We start from the raw sequence: 23224 nt of genomic DNA on the forward strand, positions 1-23224 counted from the left end.
TTGAAATGGTTAAAAAAAGGGATATATGAATAAGGAAAATACAGTTTTTGAATAATAGAAAAGAAAAAAAAGGTTTCTAACAGTTCTATGTCTTTTAGACTATATAATTATGTTAGTTTAAAAGTGGAAGTTTTGGACTTTCCCCTTTCTTCTCCTTTGCACAGCCCTTTACCTTCTTGAATCATCACTCTCTTCCCAAATAAAAATATAAAATACTGGAAGTGTAGGAAAAGTCTTTTTTTAAGGAATGTTCTGGGAGTGTTCTCATAGTCATAACATTTCCCTTAGTAATATGAAGTGAAAAAGGGGTAAACTTAGAATATTGTTCTGCACATACTAGGAACTTCACAAATAGTTGTTAAGCTGAATTAAATTATCCCCATGGTTATAGTAAGAGTTTTGACGTAATTGTCTTGTCATCTGATCAGAAGAAGTATTAATACAGTGGAAAAAAAAGTCTTAGACAAGGAAAACCTGGCTTCAGGTACTCCCCTTGTACATGCTGGCTGTATGACTGGGAAAGTCACTTAACCTTCCAGTGATCCCAGTATAAAATGTAGATTAGTTATCATTTGTGCTTGCCTCACTAGCATTCCTTAGAGAATCAAAGTGGCACAGAGGGCCAGGGCCGAAAGCAGAAAGATCTTTTAATCTGACTTCAGATGCTTTCTAGCTGTGTGATTCTATCTTCCAGGATTGTTATGGAGATCAAATGAAATGAAGTTAGTGCAGAGCATGGCACTATCTTCTTTCCTATTATTAAATTCTTTCCTAGATCAAAGCAATCACTTGTCCAAAAAATAATTTTCAATGCATATAGTCTGTTTTGGAATTTCCTGAAGTACCCACGCATTTTCATCCCACTTGTCGTGTTACCATTCTCTTGTTTCTTCCAAGAAACAATCCTCTCTCTACCCACATCCACCCTTCCATCTGGTATAATGGCATCTCTGTCTGAATCCAAATCCAGGAACAGACTTATGGGGCTCTGGTGTGATATTGGATGGTGTATGCTTCAGTAAACTCAATTCCAGAGCCACATGAATAGGAACACCATGGGGGCATGCTTGGCCCATTCATTGGACTTTCTCCTGTTTTGACAAATGGAGATAGGAAGCAAGGTATTTCTTTCTTTAAGGACAAAGCATAACTTTGACTACCATCCTAAATGGACAGATAACTAAGTGGGAATTGCATTTTTGAAAAGGAGAACAGATGTCCGTTTGAACATCAGCAGTTCATATCTGTAATACTTTGTTAAGTTTAAAAGATCTTTCTTCTTCAGAACCTTAGAAGGAGCAGTTTTTCTCTAGGATTTGCAGTTGGAAGATGCATAGTCAATGTTCTGACTATTACTAAGTTCCCATCCAGTCCAATCAGTCCACATGCTGCTATTCCCATACCATCCTCATATCATACTACTGAACTCCAGTCAGCTGCCACCTCCAACCTCAAGATCTAGCAGTCACTCTGAATCACTGATCTTTTGACTGGTGAAACTTCAGAATTTTGGAATTGACTCATCCCCACCTCTCTAGAGTTCCCTCACTATCTTCACATAATGCCTCTTTCTCACCCTCTGCTTTTCACCTCCAACTCTGGGAACAATATTCAAGTCAATATTTTCATTCCTTGCTCTATGGACAAATCAATATTCTTGTGACTTCACCAGAATACTCTTCCATGGTTTCCTATTTGTTTTCACTTTCTTTATTATTAGGTAAGCTCCCCAAAGGCAAAGAATGTTTAACTTTTTTGTATTTATATCCCAAGGTTTAGCACAGATAAGTAAACACTTGATAAATGGTTTTTATTCTTCATTATTCAGATCTAAAGTCTTAAGATCATCTCTGTAATAATAAAAATAAACATTTCAACATGTTAAGGTTTGCATAACACTTTACTAATAGTGACTCATTATGTCCTTACAATAACTCCTAGAGGTCTATGATTTTATTATTTCCATTTTGCAGATGAGATAACTGAGGTAGACAGAAGTTGTTATTTTCCTATTGTAACACAGCTAGTAAATACTCGAGACTATTTGAACTAACCTGATTCCAGGTACAGCACTTCATATACTGCCTTCATCCATCACAACTTTTACTGTTCATAAGGTTTTAATCCCTTTATCTCTTTCAAACACTGGCCTCATATGTAATCTCCATGGGACTAAATGACCTCTAGATCCTGTGATTTTAAATAGACAGTACAAGTATCATTATTTCCATTTTATAGATTAAGGAACTGAGGTTCAGAGGCAGACTGAATCACCCAAAGTCATTTAAGGGTCAAAATTGAAACTTACTCCCTTGTTTCACCTCAAGTCTAGTGCTTCTTTCAATAGATTAGGTTTTGTCATTTCTGAATAAGACCCATGACCAAGTGATTAGAAGATAATTGGCAAACTATCAGGCTTGCTTGTTCTGGTTAACTTCTAATAGTGACCTCTTTCAATCCTTGAGCTAATTCACTATCAGTCATCCACTGTGGGGCACTGAAAAACTGACATTCTGATCAGCTGCAGGAGTCAGAAGACATATACAGAAGTTGTAAAGGGAAGGCTGCTTATCTGTACTTAAACACTGACACACACAAACTAAACAAAAACTTCCAGATTATATCTAAAGACTATTAATACTTGTTTCTATCTTCCATTTAGCCTTTTATCTGATGGACTATGAGATAATGCTGATCTGATGGCTTTAGGAGAAAGCAACATTAAAACAAAGGAAGATATAAAAGAGACTTGACTGCTTTAAAAATTATTATTGTATTTCAACAAATTAAAAAACCTACATGTTAGAATTTTTATGAAAATATTCTTTAGAAGAATATGTTAAAATATACTTTTTCAACTTAGAGCATTCATTTTATTCACTTATATAAAGAGTATTACTCTTTTGTAGCAATTACATAGTACTTAATATATACCAAATATTTTACAAATATAGAAGTTTTCTACCAAATGCAAAATTCTGCATTCAGGTTTTCTGGAAGAAAGAAGGATAAATAAGATAAGGATGTGACACAGACCTTGTCTTCCTGTACCATATAACTCACTAGGGAGAATAAGGCACACACACACACACACACACACACACACACACACACACACACGCACGCACACACGCACATATACACACAAATACACCATATTCTAAACTTTACCCTTTTCTAATCTATCCATGATCAGTATCTGTATGAGCATCTGGGATCTGCTTACCCTAATCTTGCTATCCTAACAAATGCTATGAATTTTTCTTGCTATCCTAACAAATGCTATGAATTTTGTAAGCAGCTGTCTTCTTCTACCTTAGTAGAGCACCACACAGCCTCTAATAACTACCTTGATGGCAGAGTAGATCTGGAGAATGTTGATTTCCTTATTACAATGACATGTAACTTCATTTCTTTAAACCAAAGATAGAATCAAGTTAATGATGGGATAAAATTATGAGTGGAGCTAAGAAGGTGGAGTGAAGGCAGGAATTCCTGGAAACTTATTCCCCCCCAAACTCCCAAAGCCATCAAATTATGACTCTAGCCAAAATTTAGAGGGGCAGAACCCACAGAAAGGCTGAGTGATACAATTTCCCAGTCCAAGACAACTTAGAAGTTCCATGGGAAAGGTCTGTTTCACCGGGACCAGGGGTTGGAAAAAGATGCTGTGACCTCAGCCACAAATATAGCTGCAAGCACAGTGGGGCTGGGCACCTGGGTCTGTGGCAGAGAGGATGGTTTCCCAACCTCCTGGCCCTCTGATCACTGGGAACAACTTGAAGGGGTGATGAGAGAACTCTACCGCACCAGAGTGAGTGAAAAGCAAGTGCAAGCAGCAGAGCAGCCCTGCAATGAGAACTTGCAGCAGGAATCAGGAAAGCCACCCAGCACGTTCAGAGCTCTCAGCCCATAGATAGTAAGGGGGTCAGGGGAGACTGCACAAGTCTCTCTGCTCTCCCTGCTCTCCCTGGGACAGAACACTGCTGTTTGCCCACACCCAAATCCAGGTTGCAGTTTGGGCTCTCATGCCACCATAGCTGAACAGAGATTCTCCTCACAGCTCCAGGGCAGAGGGGAGGGCCTGTGGTTATCCACATACCAAAGCACAGGCAAGAGAGCAGTCACAGTATCTCATAAGACCTTGGAGGAATTAAGGTCCCTATGGGTTGTCCCAAAAAACCCCTGAAACCTTGGGAGTGTGGTAAATAAGTCATAGCCTGAAGAAATGAGCAAACAACAGAAAAAAGAAGAATCTGACTATAGAAAATTACTTAGGTCCCATGGAAGATTTGGAACATGACAAAAATGAAGTTTCTGTACCCAAAACCTCCAAGAGAAATAGAAAATGGGCTCAGGATATGGATGAGCTCAAAAAAGACTTTGAAAAGCAATTAAGGGAGGTAGAGAAAAAAAACCTGAGAGGAGAAATGAGAACAATGAAGATAAATCATGAAAGCCAAATCAACTTTCCTGTTTAAATAACCAGAGCTGAACCAGAAAGTTTGATCTCAAAGTATAGGACTCAGGTGAACTATGGAGTGGGTGCATGAGAAGGACTATGAGGAACTTAATGATGTTGTACTGTTTGTATTCCTGTATGGGAAGAAGATACTGATAACTCACATGAACTTTCTCATATAAGAGCAGTTAGAAGGAGCATATATAGACAAGGCACAGGAAGGAGCAGAATATAATAGTATAATATGGTAAAAAGATGGAGTCAATGGGTGATAAATGAAAGTACTGGGAGGAAGAGAAAGGAGAGGAAAAAGGGCTGAGATATTTCACATAAGAATAAAGAAAAAGGAGTGGAACAGAGGAAAACAAGGGGGAATAAGGAAGCCTTCATTGTCATCAGAAATGGCTCAGAGAGGAACTAACAGACACACTTAATAGGGTATAGAAATCTATCTTACCCTAGAGAAAAAAGAGAGGAAAGAGATGTGATAAGGGGAAAGGGAGGAGAGAAGGGGGGAATAGGTGATAGAAAGGAGGGAAGATTGCGGGAGAGGGTATTCAGCTACAATACACTTTTGAACAGAGATAGGGTAAAAGGAGTGAGAGAATAGAATAAATGAGAGTGGAGAGGAATAGAGTGGAGGGAAATATAGCTAGTAATAGCAACTGTGGGAAAAATAATGAAGCAACTTCTTTGGTGGACTCATGATAAAGAAGACAATTCATCCCAGACACAGAGCCATTGGAATCTGAGCATAGACTGCTGAAGTAAATTTTTTTTTTCTATCTCACTATTCTTGATGTTTCTCATCTTGTCTTTGGGGGGGGGTTATATTTACTTCACAACAAGATTATTGTAATCATATAAAATAAATACACCCAAATCTCCCCAAAAATAATTGGATAAAATTAACATATTCTTGAACCTTCCCTGCATGAGTGAGTGTATTCTCTAATAGATTACATATTTACAATAAACCCTGTAGTTAGAGCAACTAATTTTTACTCTTTGCCACTATTCTTTGAAAGCTGAGCCTTGAATAGCAAAAGGGGGAATATAATTAACATGAATAAAGTACTTGGAAATTTGGTGGATAACTTTTTTTGTTTTTTTTGCAAGGCAATGGGGTTAAGTGACTTGTCCAAGGTCACACAGCTTGGTAATTATCAAATATCTGAGGTCAGATTTGAACTCAGGTCCTCTTGACTCCAGGGCTGGTGCTCTATCCACTGTGCCATCTAGCTGCCCCTGGTGGATAATTTTTGAATAATTCTTAAACATAATTATATATATATATATATATATATACATATACATATACATATATATATGTGTGTTCTCAGTTATATGTAGGAGAAAATTAAAGCTGTTTTGTTGAGGGTTTCATGACTTTTAAATTATAATTTATATAAGGCAATAGGGTTAAGCAACTCACCCAAGGTCACACAGCTAGGCAATTAAGTGTCTGAGACTGGATTTGAACTCAGGTCCTCCTGACTCCAGGGCTGGTGCTCTCTCCATTGCGCCACCTAGCTACCTAGGTTTCATGATTTTTGATGATAGAACAAAATCTTTGTTAACTGAGATAAAATAAATGGTACTGAGTATACTCCAGTTTAGTCATGTCAAACTCAAATAGAAACAAGGCCAGGTAGTGTTATTTATGGATCTTTGAGGCCACATACTGATTTAGAACACCATATATTTACATTATCTATATTCTTTTAATCCTTACTTATTTTGTTAAATATTTTCCAAATAATATTTTAATCTGATTCTGGTTGCACCTGCAGTCCACTGGCTGAATGTTTGGCAGTTCTGTTCCAAACAGTCAACTTTCTCAAGAGAAAATATTATATGACATTCATATATAATAATTTCACATAAGTGATATATCCTACATTATATTTTTATATACAGATGCATATGTAACTAATTTATTATGCTTGAGATTCATTATGAAAAATTGAGGAGAATATTATCTGCATGGTATATTGGAAAACCTTCTGGATTTAGAGTCAGAAAGCCTGAATTCAAGTTTTGTCTCTGTAATTTCCTTATCTATATGTAGCAAAATCATTGAACTTGAATTTGATGGAATTTGGGGATGGAGTTTCCCAAAGGACAGCTACTACCTCAAATTCTAGTGTATCTATAGTTCATGATAACACTATAGCCCTCATTGGTGTACTTCCATTAATAGTAGACACAACTGGCTCTTTCTAAAACTGTTGACTAAAATGGCAAAATAATAAGAGAAGCTAAAAAATGCTTCCCTCTTCCTTTCTTGCCCCTCTTTCCTGCCTGAGGTGTTATTTACCATAAATACACACAGTTTCTGTGAAAGTAGTGAGTAGAAAAAGAGCAAAATGGAACTAAAGCACAGATGAAGGAAAATTGATATGTCAAGGTTACCAATGTGACAAATCTAATCCTTCAGAAATTGGAAGGAAATCTTTTCTTTTCTTGAAAGGTTCTCTCTGCAACTCAGCTCTACATGGTCAGGGTTGCCTCTCTATTGAGACAATAGCTGGCTTTCTTCTTGGCCCCTAATATCTTCTTTCAGGTTTAAGAAAATATTCTTTTATGCTGTCTCTTTATATTGCTGTGTGTCTGGAGTGTGTGAGACTCTTCCCTGAACTGTACCATCCACTAAACACTCTTCCACTGATTTTTACTTCCCTACAGAGGGAGTTTTTTAGAGTGAAATAGATCTACTGCTAAGCTAGATGCCATGAAAGCTTGAAGGAAGGGAGAAGAGAATATTCCTTTCCTTTACCCCAATGGGTATATATATATATATATATATATATATATATATATATATATATATATACACATATATATATATCCCCTCAAATCTCCCACTTTTCTACAGATTTAGGTATTTAAAATCCCCAAGGGACATGACCCATTTCTAATCAAAGCAAAGATTGCTGCTTCTAATTTATTCAGAGAAAGGCATTCTCACTTAGTAAAGGAATCATCGTGTATAAACACCTTCTTAAGGACACTGACATCTGATTAGTTCTCTTAACTATTCTGCTTTATATCTGTTCTACAACTGTTGTAGGGGGATCAAATGTCTGCTCTCTTTCATGTAAAATGGAGATAAAGGTGTGTGCATTACTAATGGAAAAACTTCCTTATAAGGAAAGCTATTCACTAATGCAAGCTATTGTTACTATCAGGGTCATCCCGAAGTACAGGGTTCAGGGGATTCATTCATTCATTCACTAAACATTTATTAAGCACCTATTGGCAGGCACTGTCCTGAATGCTAGAGATCAATGCAAACCACCTTCCTATTATCTCTTCCTACTCCTTTCTTCTTCTTTGTATATTAATATTGGCAAAATTTAGAATCCTGTGTCTGTAATAATGATCAATATTATAAATGTATATGTGAAAAGCTGATTAAAATGAGCATTATCTGGAAAGAATAGGAAGGATATCTGGAAGCTTGAGTCATATGGGAAAGGAAGAGGTACTTAAAGAATTGTTCTCTGGGCTTTAGGTGAATGAGCCCCTCAGGTCTTTCCTACTTCACTCCCACAGCCACACTAGGAAGTACTCTTTTGACCCTTTCTCCCCTTCCCCAGCCCCAGCACTCCAACAATTAGCCGTCTCTTAAAGAGATAATGCTAAATAAAGGCAACTGACATAGCAAACTTTCCTGACAGCACACATTACCTATCAATTACCTATCCAGCAAAGAAGATGGCACATTTCCCCATCCATTATCTGGAGCCAACATTGGTCATCATAATTACTCAATGTTTTTATTTTATCATAGTTTTCACTTAAACCATTTTAGTCACTGTATATAGTTTTCCTGCTGTTGCTTACTTCATTATACTTTGGCTCATACAAATATTCCTATGCTCCTCACACATTCCTTCTTATACCACAACAATATATCATTCTATTCCCATTCCACAGTTTGCTGAGTTTTTCCTCAATCAATGGACACCCATTTTATTTCCACTTCCTTGCTACTGACAAAAAGTAGGCAGCTAGGTGGTACAGTGAATAGAGCACTGACTTTGAAGTCAGGAGGATAGGAGTTTGAATCCAACCTCAGACATTTGCCACTTACTAGTTGTGTGACCTTGGACAAGTCACTTAAACTTGATTGGAACACATCCAGAACTATCTCCAGTCATCATGATTCATATCTGACCTCTGGATCCAGATGATTCTGGAGGAGAAAGTGAGGCAGGTGACTTAGCACCCCCTCACTAAAAATCTAATTCATGTGCTTGTCATGACATCACGTCCCTGATGTCGTGGTGTTTTTCGAGGATGAAGGCCAAACACCATTATCAAACTACAAAAAGTATTCTTTTAGGACCTTTATTTCTGTTTTTTATCTCCTTACAGTATATGTCCAGTAATATGACTGATGGCTAAAGGATATGACCTTTGTCATGAAGTTTCACTTGTTTTTCAGAAATTCTGGACCAAGTCACATATCCAACAAACATGTATTAAAGTAATAGCTTAAAGTTTGAATGCTTGGTAATAGCACTATCCGTGGAGTATCAGTATTTATCTTGTGATGTTAAGTAATTTGTGATATAGTGACAGTTCAATGATTCCAGGTGGTAGTAATACCTGTAAGATATGATTTTTAAACTTTATTCAAAGTGCTAGTTCCTTATTGTGCCCTTTCTATAGCCTGTCATGGCTACCTGATTTCAATAACTGTTTGTTACTTTCTAAATATTGTCCTTGCTCAATATCTATACCTGTGTTTAGTAAGCTTGTTATTATTTGTCTAAGGATGTCAAAATATCTTGTTATTTTATTCAAAAATTTCAGTCAACATCATCTTTATTATATCCCCCTATTTTTCTGTATTTAGATATTCACAGAGCATTTGTCCATCTATTTTGTCATTTGATTCATTCATCAATTCTTTGAGTTAAAGAAGTGGGGGTATAACCAGCTCCATACTATAGATGAAACTGAGATACAGGTGACAAATTATTTGATAGAAGACATACTGCTGAAAAACCCAAACTTAGGTCGTCTTATTTCCTGTATTTTTCTACTTCATCGATTTAGAAAAATTCTCACTAATATCCTAGGATATTTGTAACTGAAAGAGATCTTCATTTGAAATCAGAGGACCTGAGTTTAAAGTCCAGCTTTATCACTTGTAAACTTCATGGCATTGAATAAATCACCTTTCTGACTTTCAGTTTCATCCTCTTCAATACTAAGGAATTGGATTAGATGGGGACTCTAAATTTATGAATTGCAATTCTATGGCTATGAATAATTTAAATAAACATTTCTGAGTTTTTGGTTTACATCATAAAACCCCCATTTAGAGACTTGGAAAATTGAAATAGATTAAATAATAAGGTGATATTTTAATCTATAGTATTACTTTTTGGTATGAATGGCAACTGAAATTATTTGGGTCATTTATAAGTATGCTTTTATTTTCTTTAATATTTTCTAAGAAAATCACTTATATTTAATTTGCAATTGTGTCTAGATAACAACCTTAAGGGTCATCTAGTCCAACCCATGTATTTTATAAAGATAAAGGCTCACAGAGGGCAAATGACTTATTCAAGGTCATATAAATGGTAAATAGTGGAGTTGGTATGTTGTCAAAGTTCTTCTGACTCTCTCTATATAAAGAAATTTCCTTTACCTCCTATGACTTCACATTTCTAGTGCAGTTACTAATGTTTCCTCACAGTCATGCATATGAAGTGTGCCAGGTATGCTCAAATTCCTCCAATGTATCAACTATACTTTTCCTTTGGCAAAGATGCCTGGGATCCACAGCCTGCTGAGAATAAGGGTGCCTTTCTCTGTTCCTTCCTATTTTCTTTCCTTTGCTGCCCCACTTGCTAGCTTTCTGCTACTTCAGCATGAAAGAAAAGAGTTTTGGTGACTGAGTCATGCTACAATCTAGAACCTCTCAATAGCCCTTACCAGGACTACATTCAGTTGCTTCCTTGCTTGCTGTGATGGGGCTTCAGCTTACAGTAGGAATCTGGTTTCTGATAGGCTCAAGTAAATCATTTGTCCTCCTTCCAGTCTCAGGAGTCTCAGCATCTTCCAGAACACTACACAGCTGACTCTGGAGTCAGGGAAAACTCAACTAGGCATTTATTTTTCCTTTGATTTTTCTGAATATTTTGTTTTTCATAGTTCAGTACTGAGTAGATGGTCTGGAGATTGATTGCCATGGGCAAGGAAAGCAAAAAAGTTAAGCTTTAAAAATTTTAAATAATTGAATATCTGGCCACCAGCCTTTAAATTCCATCACTGACCCTTCATGGAAATTTATGGAATGAGAATATAAGGATTAAATTGTAAAGTTTTTTTTAAGCCAATATGAAGACTACAAAAGTTTTACTGTATTTACATGGTAAGAAAAGATGTTTTGATTGAAAAGAAACCCTTTGAAAACTATAATTTTTTTTATAACATTGAGGTAAATTTTTTAAAATGAGTTAACTTTTAACTTCTTTGTTTTTTTTTTTAAATTGACCCCTTAATGTCCTTCTAGCACTACCCTTCTATCCTTTCAGACTTTTTATTTTTAGTTCTTGCAAGACAATGGAGTTAAGTGGCTTGCCCAAGGTCACACAGCTAGGTAATTATTTAGTGTCTGAGACCAGATTTGAACTCAGGTAGTCCTGACTCCAGGATCAGTGCTCTATCCACTGCACTACCTAGTGGCCCCAACTTTTTTCTTTTCAATGCAATTTTTAATTCCAATGTAAAAAATCTCAGAAGCTGTGACATTAGGTCCATTTCTGGTGTTTTCACTATCCTTATAATAGAAATTTTTTGCTAACAGTTTTTTTGCAACGCATTTTCTTCTACTTTTCTTCCTAAATCTGTTTCCTAAATCTTGCCACTTCTTTTGATTGGTTTTATCCTCAGTTGTCTCTTCTCTGCTTTTTGAGGTCATACTGCTTATAGTTGTTCTTCATGAGATTTTAAAGACAAGAGTATATGTAATCTGCTGTTGCCTTTGGCAACCACCTTTGACTATTTGACCAGTAAGTCAAATGATTGCTCACTTATTTGGTTTCTGGACTCAACTGATTTACTTATTGAAGTATTTAATTTATATGGGTCTAACTCTTGTATGATATTATTGTAGTTGGTGTCAGTGTCATTTCTATTATCCATTTCTAATTTAAAATATTTTAATAACTTGTTTAAATAATTAAGAGTTAAATCTTTTTATTTAAATCCCAGGTATTTTCATCTTATTAGTCTTTCTTCTTATTGGTTAAAATATTAATTTTATGTCTTTTGAGGCTGTGACCTGACAAATGACTTGGGGTTGAATTCCATATCACAATAAACATTTTTCTGTCAAAATTTAGTCTATTTTACTGTTTGTTATGTTATTTGCTACTCAAAATTCACAGTCTACCTTTAGTTTTAAATGAGTGTTTATGATATAGAAGCAAAAAATTTCTACAAAATCTACATATTTTGACCCATCATCTCTTGGTTCATAAGCTGAAATTATTTTCAAGATGATTTTTTTATTTAAACAAATACTTACTATTGGTATTATTAATATGTGATGACCACATAACCTATGAAATAATATTTCTGTAGATTTTGTTTGTGTGTTTAAAACTTACTCTGTCACTTTTTTCTTTACTTCTTAGAGACTGTTTATGACTTATGAGGCATTCTTCAATTTAACTTCAACTTCTTAGTTTTGGTAACACATAGCACAAATGGCAGAATTGATAAGATTAAATCCCCCATTAATATGCCCACTCATTGGTCATTGGTCACAGATCTCACATTTAGAATATTAATAATCAAAAATTGTTTGATGGTCTAAAAGTTGAGTCTGAGCACCCTTTCTTTACCTCTTCTTTTCCACTACTTTTTCACTTCTCAAGCACCATCACTCTAGACAAGGCACAGCCAAGTACAAATGTTTAGAGACAGACTACAGAGTGGCATGTATGAAGCATAGCAATGAGATCAGTGTAGCTAGATTGTAGAGTGTATGGAGCAGAATAAAGCAACAAGAAACTGGAAATGTTTGTTTTATGAGGAGTTTCAAATGACAAAATGAGGAATTTGTATTTGATGTTGGAAGTGATATGCTCTTTGAGCTTTGAGCATAGGGAAGGAGTGACATGGTCACACCTATGCTTTAGAAGAATCACCATGGCAGCTGAGTGAAAGATGGATTTGAATTGGGAGATACTTGAATCTATAGGACCCTGAGAAGTCACTTAAAATTTTTTTGTGCTAAAGGCAAGTTGCTAAAACTATAAGTTTCAGAGAAGTTGTCAACTTGCATCAGTGGAGAGACTTTCCTCATCTGGGAGTTCCCAATGTCAGTTATCTTAGATAAATTAGGGAATAGCTATTATACTTTACCTTAATGCAAAGTATATTCTTTTTATAATAGTTCTTAATTTAATAAAAGTACTTCTTTCCATAGCACAATTTTTGTATCTTTTCCTTTTATTGTTTCAGGCTAGTTTTCTAAGAGTACCAACACCTAGAGATAGCAGGTAGATTCTGTACTGGAGATGGTACCAGAGAAAAGTTTTGAAGGAAATTAGGGTTTTGAAGAGGTGGAGGTGAAAGGGAATGTATTTCATCAATGATTATGAAAATATATAGAGACATAAGAAGGAACATTGAATTCAGAGAACAACCAGCTATTATGGATATACGAAGGGAAGTTATGTGACATATACAAATAGGAAAAGTAGCTTGGAATTATATTGTGTTACAGTTTTGGGTGTAGTTAAGGACTTTATATTTTTCCTAAATACAAATAGGAAGTCATTGAATATTTTTAAACTGGAATATGATGTAGTTTAACATGAGTTTCAGAAGTTTTAATTTGTCAGCTCTGTGAACAATAACTTGGAAAAAAGGAGAGAATTGAAGTAATGGGATTACTGAAGAGACTTTTGCAATAATCAGTGTAAGAGGCAGGGAGGGATCCATACTTAGTAAAGAGGAAACTATTCAAATAGATGTTGTAGAGATTGAATAACACCTGGAAACTGATAGGATGTAGGTTGTGAGGAAGAGAGAGGAGTTAATAATGACTGTGTAACTGTCCTAGGGTGATTAGATAAATCAATGCATTGTAATGGTAAGTCACTACTTGAACTTATCCTCCTCATAGTGTATGTCAAATCAGAAATCAGATATTGACTATGAGAAAGAAAAAATGATCTTTGGTTTAGTTCAAATAGGCCTTCATAAGGAATTATAATAATAAAAATTAGGTCCCCACTCTTTTAACTATAGATAGTAGTACCTAATTAACAATTTAGAAAGTAGTTCATGATAATAAATCAATATTTTGGAAATATAGGTAATAAAATGAGGACCTATACATACTTAGCGCCATTTGTGCCTTTAAGACCAATTTCTCCTGTATTTGGAACATAGCACATTAGAAATAAAATAGAGGGGGATAATTATTTAATATTAATAAACTTCCTTGGGTATTTCAAAAAGTATTTTTAAAACTATTTTTATATATTTAACTTTATGACTAATTACAAAATTTTATCTTTAATATGTTATTTTCTCATTTCTGTGAATGGAGAAAGTACTTTCCCACCCACTGTACAATCTTTCCATTGTTAGTCATGAAATAGCTTTTTTCCCTCTGGTTAAAATTATGATTAAATATGACTATTCACTGAACATACGTAAATGTGAGAAACATGCTTCGTTTCTTCAGCTAAAGATTTTATCTTAGGGAGAAAAGTGAGTTTGGAGAGGTAGAATAGGCAGCTATAGTGTGATTTCTAGAATTATAAGAAGGTCTTTGGTCACTAAATTATTTTTCCTATCCACTCAATTAGTTGCTGACATTTCACACTTAGAGAGTAATTAATTTGTTTCCTATGCTCCCTCCCTACTCCCCTCCCATATTTCTACAATAAAAACTTATGTTACCCTGTTGAAAATAGCACATTAAATCTTATCAGTTAATTTTTTTAGTGAAATTAATTTATCATGTTTCCTAGAGATCATATTTCTTCTAGGTTGCAGTGACAATGAGTATTCCCTACCTTCCCACTTTCTCCCTTCTTTTTTCCCTCTCCTTTCCTCCTTTTCCTTTCCCTTTCTCTTTTCCTTTTTCACTTTGCCAAAGCCATGTTGCATTGTCAAACCTTGGCAGTTCCTTATTAAACCTCCAAAAGTATTATGTCTAATTCTGATGTAGGAATCATATTGCTGCTAAAATGACAAAATTCCAAGTAAATAAATTCTTGATAGACTCAGCTGCTATTTGGCACTAGAAAAACTTGTAAGCCTTCCAGACCATTCTTTTTTGAGGAAAGAGACCAAAAAAGGCAGGGTTTTCACATCAATCAAAAGTATAAGGGGTATTTTAATGGAAAATAGAATGATTTTTTTTTGATCGGTTGATGAACGGGAATAGAAAATGTAGTATACACAAAAATCAAAACTGAAGTATTCCTTAATATAATTGGCAATCTGGTTTGTAGTCATCAAAAAATATCATACCTGGGTGTTGTTTTTCTCTATGCTTTGTGACAATTAAGGGAGAGGTGGCAGTTGGAAATCATGTTATAAAAATATATTTGTTTTTCTTCTCTTTTTATCTTGGATATGAAAGCTACTCTTGTTGATTGATCAATCTAAGGTTTATAGATGAACAAGGTGGTATTTCAACCTTTTTTTTTTCTTTTCATGTTACTGCATAGAGTTGGCAGTACTGAATTTAGTCATTGAGGGTTAGTTATCCCTTTCATGTAACCCCATAACAAGGTTTGAAAATATTCATGAAGTCTCAGGATTCTAGACATTTTAAATGCTCAGTCTCAGGTCAATTTTCTTCACTAGAATAAATAGTAAGAAAGCCAATTCAGGATTTCACAATCTAATAGATTAGAAATTCAGAGATTACTTTAGAGTTTAAAGATCACTTTAGAGTTTAAAGACAATTCTGCGATCATTTGATCAAATTCTTCCCTTTCATTTTACAAGATATGGAAACTTAATTACAGATCAGAGAAGAGACTTGCCCATGGTTACCATCACAGAATCTAGATCCAGTTCTATTCTTTCTATTTTCACAGGATGATAGAATTAAGATTAGAAAAGATTTTAAACATCTTAGAATTCCCCATTATTTTATCGATTATAAAAAAAAACCCAAAACTAAAACTGTGAAAAGTTAAATGAGTTGATCCAAGGCATATAGTTAGTTAGTGGAGAGCTCGGATTCAAAGTAAGTTACTGACTACCAAATGTCTTTTCTGTGAACTCCAAATCCAGTGATCTTTCATTAACTTCAAATCATTTCTTTTTTAATAGAATCATGTTTGTTCATATCTAATGTACCATATACTACACTATGCAACTTCCACTTATTCCAAAATTCTCATTGTACAGGCTGAACTTTTGTCTATACCACATTGTCACTCGTTGGGTATGTCTCCTATCACCTTAACCTTTTCATTGACTTGACTATAAGGAAAACCCTAACATAATATCTACTAAGCAGATCAAAGTCCTTCTTAATATGCAGCTTACCAGGGAATTTTTACTCTCTGGTAATGACTTTTTAAGTAAGATTTTTAAGTGGATGAGATTCTAATCTCAAATCTGATTTTTACTAATTTTTCTCAGGCAAATTTCTAACTCTATGGGTCCCATTAAAATGTATAGTATTTATAATATTTTATAGATATTATAAATTCATTATATATTCGTAATATTTTGTATTATTTATAATAAGTTATTTATATAATTTATTTATTATAAAATTATTTATTTATACAATTATTTATAATATTTTGCCCAATTCTAGATCTCAGAATTTTTAAGACTTTCTTCAGTGATTAAAAAATTCAATTTTATTTGGTAACATTTTTTTTCCTGTTTGTTCTTTCTTTGAAGTACTTATGCTACAGTTGCCTAGTTTCATTAAAATTGCAGTATAACCCAGTTTTGAATGACTTTATCTATCAAAACTAGAATAGTGTTATTGGTACTTAAATTTATTATCCATGATAAAAGATGTCAGGCACTATTCATTTCAGAAGTGTTTGTCCCTGAGCAGACACCATAATGTAGTGCAGACAGCACTCAATTTGAATCCAAAAGACCAGGGTTAGAATCTCCATGAATGTTTTTATTTATTTCCTTCATGAGTTTGGCCAAATTATTTCCCCTTTCTTAGCTTCAGCTTTTTCCTCTTTAAAATAAGGTATTGGAAGTAGATAATTTATAAGGTCTCTTTCAGTTCTAAATTAAATAAATTAGATATCTTATTTTCATCATTGGATCATGTTGGGTGATTCTTCAAGATGATAATTCACGAATCTCCTTATATCTTATTTTTCTTCCATTTTTCTTGTGATGAATAAAAGATCTGTTAGCATATGACATTGGAAAGGTTACCCTAAGTAAGCAGCTAGAATTAAATTAGTGGCTTAATATGTGCTGGCAAATTCTCAGAATAGTATTTCACACAATGCTGTTCTAAAATGATCTCTGGACAGTCTGGTATTGCTTGTTGGGCAGACTGCTAGAAGCATTCCCAGATGATAGTATGTCACGATCACAGCATTAGTCTGCTTCTCTTGAATGTGAAACAGAATTAAGGAGAAGCTTTTATTAGTTGGAGACACAGAGGATAGAGATGATCCTACCACACCCTTCTATTGATTATGAATAGCACAACTCAAAGATAGAGATTCTGATTTTAGTTTTCATTTTAAAATAATTGAAACATCTCTTTATGCAGAGGTGAATGTTTTTATATTTGTTGAAGACACTAACACTTATAGTAATTTGCATGCTTAGCTTCTTACTTTGAAATGGATTTGAACTCTATTTCAATGGTTCCTTTTGGATTACGCCCCATCCTGCTCTGAAAATATTTTAGAACTATGGAAGAGTGTGTTTATCATACAGTAAATATGAGATCACAGGGTCACAGAAATTAGATCTGGAAGTGATGTCTAGTCCAACTGGCTCATTTTATATTTGATGACACTCAGCTCCAAAGAGAGAAAGGAGCTCACCCAAGGTCAAATAGCTAATAAGTTAGAATCAATATTACTGCAAATTCTTCTTGTCTTCTATGTGTCTGTTAGATAATGAGCATAAAATTATCACTGAGTGAAACTCCATATGTATTTCTTTGCTTTTGTCTTTTATCTTATGACTTTTGTCTTTTATTTCCATTCCCATTATAACATGTAGTTGAGATCATCATCTATATCTTGATCACAACCACCACCATCATCATCATCATTACTGAAGTCTGGCACATGGGATAGGGTGATAGACTTTGATCAGGGAGATCAGAGAAATAAATTTCTCTGAAATTTATTAGTTGAGGGTCCCTGGGCAAATCAATTTGCTTCTCTTGACTCATGCAACTCCATGGGACTTATCTGCAAAATCATAAACAAATTACTGCCTGATATTCATTGGTAGAGATTATTTTATATTTTATACTTGTTTTCCATGGAAAAAATCACATACCTTTCATATATTCATATATTAACAATATTAACTAATATGTGTGTGTGTGTGTGTGTGTGTGTGTATAATACACACACACACACACACAATCCAGTATTGTTCAGTTGTTTCTGTTATGCCTAATTCTTTGTGACCCCATTTGGGAATTTCTTGGCAAAGATACTTAGAGTGACTTGCTGTATCCTTCTCCACCACATTTTATAGATGAGGAAACAGAGATAAATAGGGCTATGTGATTTGCCCAGGATCACACAGCTAGTAAATATCTAAGGCCAGATTTGAACTGGGTCTCCTTAATTCCAAGGCCAGCACTCTATTTATTGTACCACTTAGCTGCCTATGCATATTTCACTATTCCAAAGCATTAAAATAGGTGGATATTGCTTCTAAAAAGATTTCTATTGACCTCTGTCTTTAAAGTTTGGAAACAAATTTTTCTAATAACCCAATGAGATATCAACAAGACAGAATCCAGTTAAATTACATCAGAATTTCTATATATTTTAAACAGATTAATAAAATCATTGTTAATCACCTCCTTAATATGAATGAATAATCATTTTCCCCCTGGAGTTACTAAAAGGAAAGTGCATTGGAAATTATAAAACTTTGCTTTGGAATCGAGAAAATTTAGGCTCAAATCCTACTTCATTTCATCATTCAGCATTTCAGGCAATTCTCTAGGAATATAAATTGAAGATCAATTGCCAATATATTTGTGTTAGAAGGGGCTGCACCCCCCATATGTATTTGTGTGTGAGTGTCCAGACACAAATATATTTATAGTATCAATCCTTTGGAATATAAATTTTTTTAATATTAGATTCTTGTATCTTTGACATTAAATTAGTTTACTTATAATAGAAGGACTTGTGACTCATTCTAGATTATTTCTAATAATTTCCTTTCTTCTGTTTTCTTTTAGGTTTTTTTAAACTAGGGCAGTGACTTTCTTATCAAAATATGAAGAAATGGGAGAATTCTGCCTCCAGAACTCCCTTAAAATTTTTTTTAGTCTGCTACTGCATTTCATTCATGTCTATGTGAATAATTAGAAATAAAAACTTAACTGAGAAAACAATTAAATGCAAATGCTAGTAATGGTGATGTCAGTAGAAATGTCAAACTCACTCTTGTCTTTGTTTCCAGATTTATCAAAGATGCTGGCTAGTATTCAAGAAGGCTTCAAGCAAAGGTCCTAAAAGATTGGAGAAATTTTCAGATGAGCGGGCAGCATATTTTAGGTGTTACCACAAGGTAAAATTTGATTTGCTTCAATAAATTTTGAGTTTAGAACTCCAAACTAACATCCTAGATAATGTCAAAAAACAAAGTGACAAAGTAGAAAGTTTGTGTTAATGAGGCTGAAGACAAACAAAGTCATAAGGATTTATTGAGCTCTCATCTTGTTCTTGGTTCTTTGTGTGCTTTTGAGAATAATTAGAGAATAATTGAGAATAAATTAAAATAAAGCTTTCTGTGACTTCAAAGAGCTTATTCTTGACTAAAAGAAAGAAACAAAAAGAAAATTAAATATAACATGCATACAAATTAATTTCTAGGATTTATTTTGTTGCAACCACTGGTGGCACAATGGATATAGCACTTGACCTGGAGTGAGAAAGATGTGAGTTGGAATCTAACTCACATACTTCCTAGCCATGTGACCCTGGAAAAGTAACTTCATCTCTGTCTGTAAAATGGCGATAATAGTACCAACTTTCCAGGATTGCTATAAGGATAAAATAAGATAGTTTTTGTAAATTTTTTTACAAATATTAAAGTGTTGTATTGTTATCATCGTCAGTATCGTTACCATTATATAAAAGTGAGTTTGCTAGCAATAGAGACCCCAGAGAGACATTGTAGAAGGTACAGAGAGAATGGATCTGAGGAGGATGGGACTGACATGAAGGGAGAATATCTGGGCAGGGAAGGGTGCTAACAATTCATAAGCACAGGGATTCTGAGTGTAGTCACAAGGAAGAAGCAATGGTCATATTGATCGGTAAGAGGTCTGTGTGTCAGACTGGGTGGTGGGGGAGAACAAAGGTGAGGATACATTCAGAAGAGCAGGGCAGATGAATCTTCAGGACAAGAATCAATGGAATCTTAAACCATGTTTGAAATAGATTCCAGTTCAGCCCTGACCTATGTTTTACTTTAGTATTAAATAGATTACTGGAAGGGAGAATGAGGGGATGGAAGGAATCAGGAGAATCTTTGATCCATAACAGTAGCTGCAATACAAGTTGAAGGGAGTTGTAGAGACACTGGTTAAGCCAGATGATCTAGGAAGGAGTTGGGGGATATCTGGGGTCTGTATGGTGACAGGAATAGTTTTTGGAGTGATTATGGCTTTTAAGGAGCTGAATAACCTGAGACAGCATTTCCCTTCTTCTGAGTACATTTCCATAGAGTGATATATGAAAGCTGGTTTTCTCACTCAAAATTGGAGCTTGGGTTTTCTAAAAAAAAATGAATTTAAAAATTTCCATATTTTTATATGCAGAGGATTTTCTATTTTTCCTTCACTATGGAACTGTAGTGTTTAATTAAACACATGCTATATTGATCACTCTATGAGTGAATCATAGAATCCACATCTTGCCTCCAAGAGAAGGTGAAAATTTCTTATATGATAGTTAAAACCTCTGTAATCTGGCTCCAACCAATCTTTCCAGACTTAGCTCACATTGCTCCTTTTTATGTTCCCTGTTGTCCCCAAAAATGGTTGACTGGCTATTCCTGGAACTCAAAATTCCATTCTGCATCTCCATGCCTTTGCATAAATTGTTACTCATGCTTGGAATGCAAACACACCCATGTCTCACCCATCTGAGCAAAACCCCCCAATAATATCTTCCTGTTAGCTATCAATATATTTTCTCCCCCCTTCTCGGCTAAACTCCTTGAGTAAGACTTTCTTCTTGTCTAATTCCTCTGCAATCTACCTTTCAAAAATCATCATTCAACTGAAACTGCTCTCTCCGTAGTTATCAATGATGTATAAATTAACCATTCTTTTTTTCCCCAGAGTGATTGAAATGGTTTTTATTAAGATATCTTAACAAAATGCCACACCTCTCTCATGGTGGGAGAGAGGGGTGGGGAAATCCCAACATACAAACTCTTTTATGCACTTTGAAAGACTTTGTTCCTGCCCCATTTATGCCAATCATAGGCTGGGGTCACAAATCTAATTGATATATTGGTTCCTATGTTTCCCCACTCTGCTCATTATGCTAATGAGCAAGAACACATCTCTTTGAGCACATTCAAAGGAGAAGGTCAAGACTAGGTTACTCTTGAGCAGTTAAGGACTAGTTACTTCTAATCTAGTTTTTCATTTTTGGAATGGCATTAGACTTCTCCCAGTTTTGTGATTGACTGGGACCATTCCCCATTTGCAATGGATTTCAAAGGCCACCCCCCTCCACACCCTATGAAGACCAACAACAATGCCCTTCATTCCTTACAACTCCTCCCTTTTCTTTTAAATAACTACTTGGTCTTCACACTTTCACCAGCAAATGTCTTCCTCAAATTAATTCAAATTAATCCTCTATAGCACTAGTGATTTTTTCTATCAATATTTTTACCTCTTCATGATTAGAGCCATATACCAGTATTAATTTGCTGATAGGATTTTGTACTATTTGAGTTATGAACTGGATCATACATGGGAGGCATACACGGCTAATAGGATTATCCCACTTAGGGCCAATAGTAAGACACCCAGTAACTGTTTCCACCATGAACCAGTAAACCCATTCATCCAAAGAGGTACTAAAGGGGCTTGTCCAAGTTTGGACTGGCACATATGCCAACTTTCTGATATCCCTGGTTATCTCCTTTACCACCTTCCCTTTGTCATCTATCTTTAGACAATTTGATAAGTTCAGTTAACCACAGACTCTTTCTTCTTCAGCCAAAAGGTGGTCTTAATACCAATCTGTGTTGGATAATTGCCTCTTTTGTTAACAAGGCTTGATCAGTCAGTAAGTCCAAGGCCTTAGTGGTGTGATTGGTAATTTTTCCACTACAACTTGGAGTCTTCTTAGTCTATTCAGGATATAAAATGGGGTTCCATCGCCCCAATTCCCATCCTGTGCCCAGGTAGTAGGCCCGTAAGTCTAGATAACAATTCCCTGACCAACTCTTTGGACAATTGGTGTAGGAAGTAGCCTTACAAGTCTAATAATTTCCCTTTAGTGCTAATTGGTCTCCCAGGAATTTAGTGACCAACAAATCGATAATACTGTTCCTCTTTACTTCCAAGGGACCCTCTTAAATAGGCTGCATAATCATCATGATAATAGGTACATTTCCAAAGTGGCTGTACCTCCTTCTTCTCCAAGTGTTTATACCAAATATCTTTAGAAAGGTCTTCCATGCTCCACAACTAATCAAATTAAATTCCTGATTTTGTGCCATTGAATCAACCCCAAGAATAGCTAATATACCTAGTGATGTTCCTCAAATTATCTTTATTGAAAATGGTCATTTCTGTACTTTCCTTGCAAGTCCATACTAACTCATAATCAGTTTCCCTTAACAAATGCCCCAGTTTGCACATCTTTACAAGGGATCCAGGTGCCATCATTAATCTCACATGAGTCTGAGGCCACCTATCTTGTTGTTGAGTCCAGAATATATGTACCCTGCTTCTGGACATGTCCAGACATTTGCTACTCCCCAGGCAAATATCCTGGCCACTCAGTTATACACAATAGTCACCCCGAACTGACTCAGTCATATGCCACTGGTGTCTCTCTCCTCTCGATCAGAATCCTGTGCCACTGTGCACCTCTAATCAGGGACTGAGACTCTAGGCTAGTCTGAGGAGTACTATCACCCAAGGCCAATTCTCAAACTGCTGTGAACTATTGCAAGTCCAACAGTTAACCATACCAAAAGATTGGGCATTGAGTTCTGACAGCTAGATTCTCCTCCCACCTTTACTAATACCCAGTTGTATAAATCAGAGATAGGACTCACTCCCTAGATAGGATATACAGACTCATGTAGATATACTAATGCCACCCAATAATCTCCCCCTTTCTCTCTCAATGGAGAACATTTTCACCTTGCCTCCCTCTTCCTTCCCATAAGGAGAAGGGCATAAGTAGGGGTATCACACTTACAGAGTCAAGGGGAAGTTACATATAAACAATGTATACCTAGGTGAGAGATGGTGTAGATACTGGTCCAGTGTTTCTCCTTTCTTCTCTTCTCCCTTGG

At 35.3% G+C, this 23224-nt stretch overlaps 1 protein-coding gene across 1 annotated transcript in view; it reads left to right on the plus strand.

Moving 5' to 3' along the window:
• The window catches only part of DOK5 (docking protein 5), a 152174-nt gene that overhangs the window by 40278 nt on the left and 88672 nt on the right, over positions 1 to 23224 (plus strand). Inside the window, exon 2 of the mRNA XM_074210287.1 lies at positions 19130 to 19237. Coding sequence (XP_074066388.1) covers positions 19130 to 19237 — 108 coding nt within the window. The remainder of the gene's footprint in view (positions 1 to 19129; positions 19238 to 23224) is intronic.

This window comes from Macrotis lagotis, chromosome 1 (assembly GCF_037893015.1).
Source record: "Macrotis lagotis isolate mMagLag1 chromosome 1, bilby.v1.9.chrom.fasta, whole genome shotgun sequence".
Taxonomy (NCBI): Eukaryota; Metazoa; Chordata; class Mammalia; order Peramelemorphia; family Peramelidae; genus Macrotis; species Macrotis lagotis.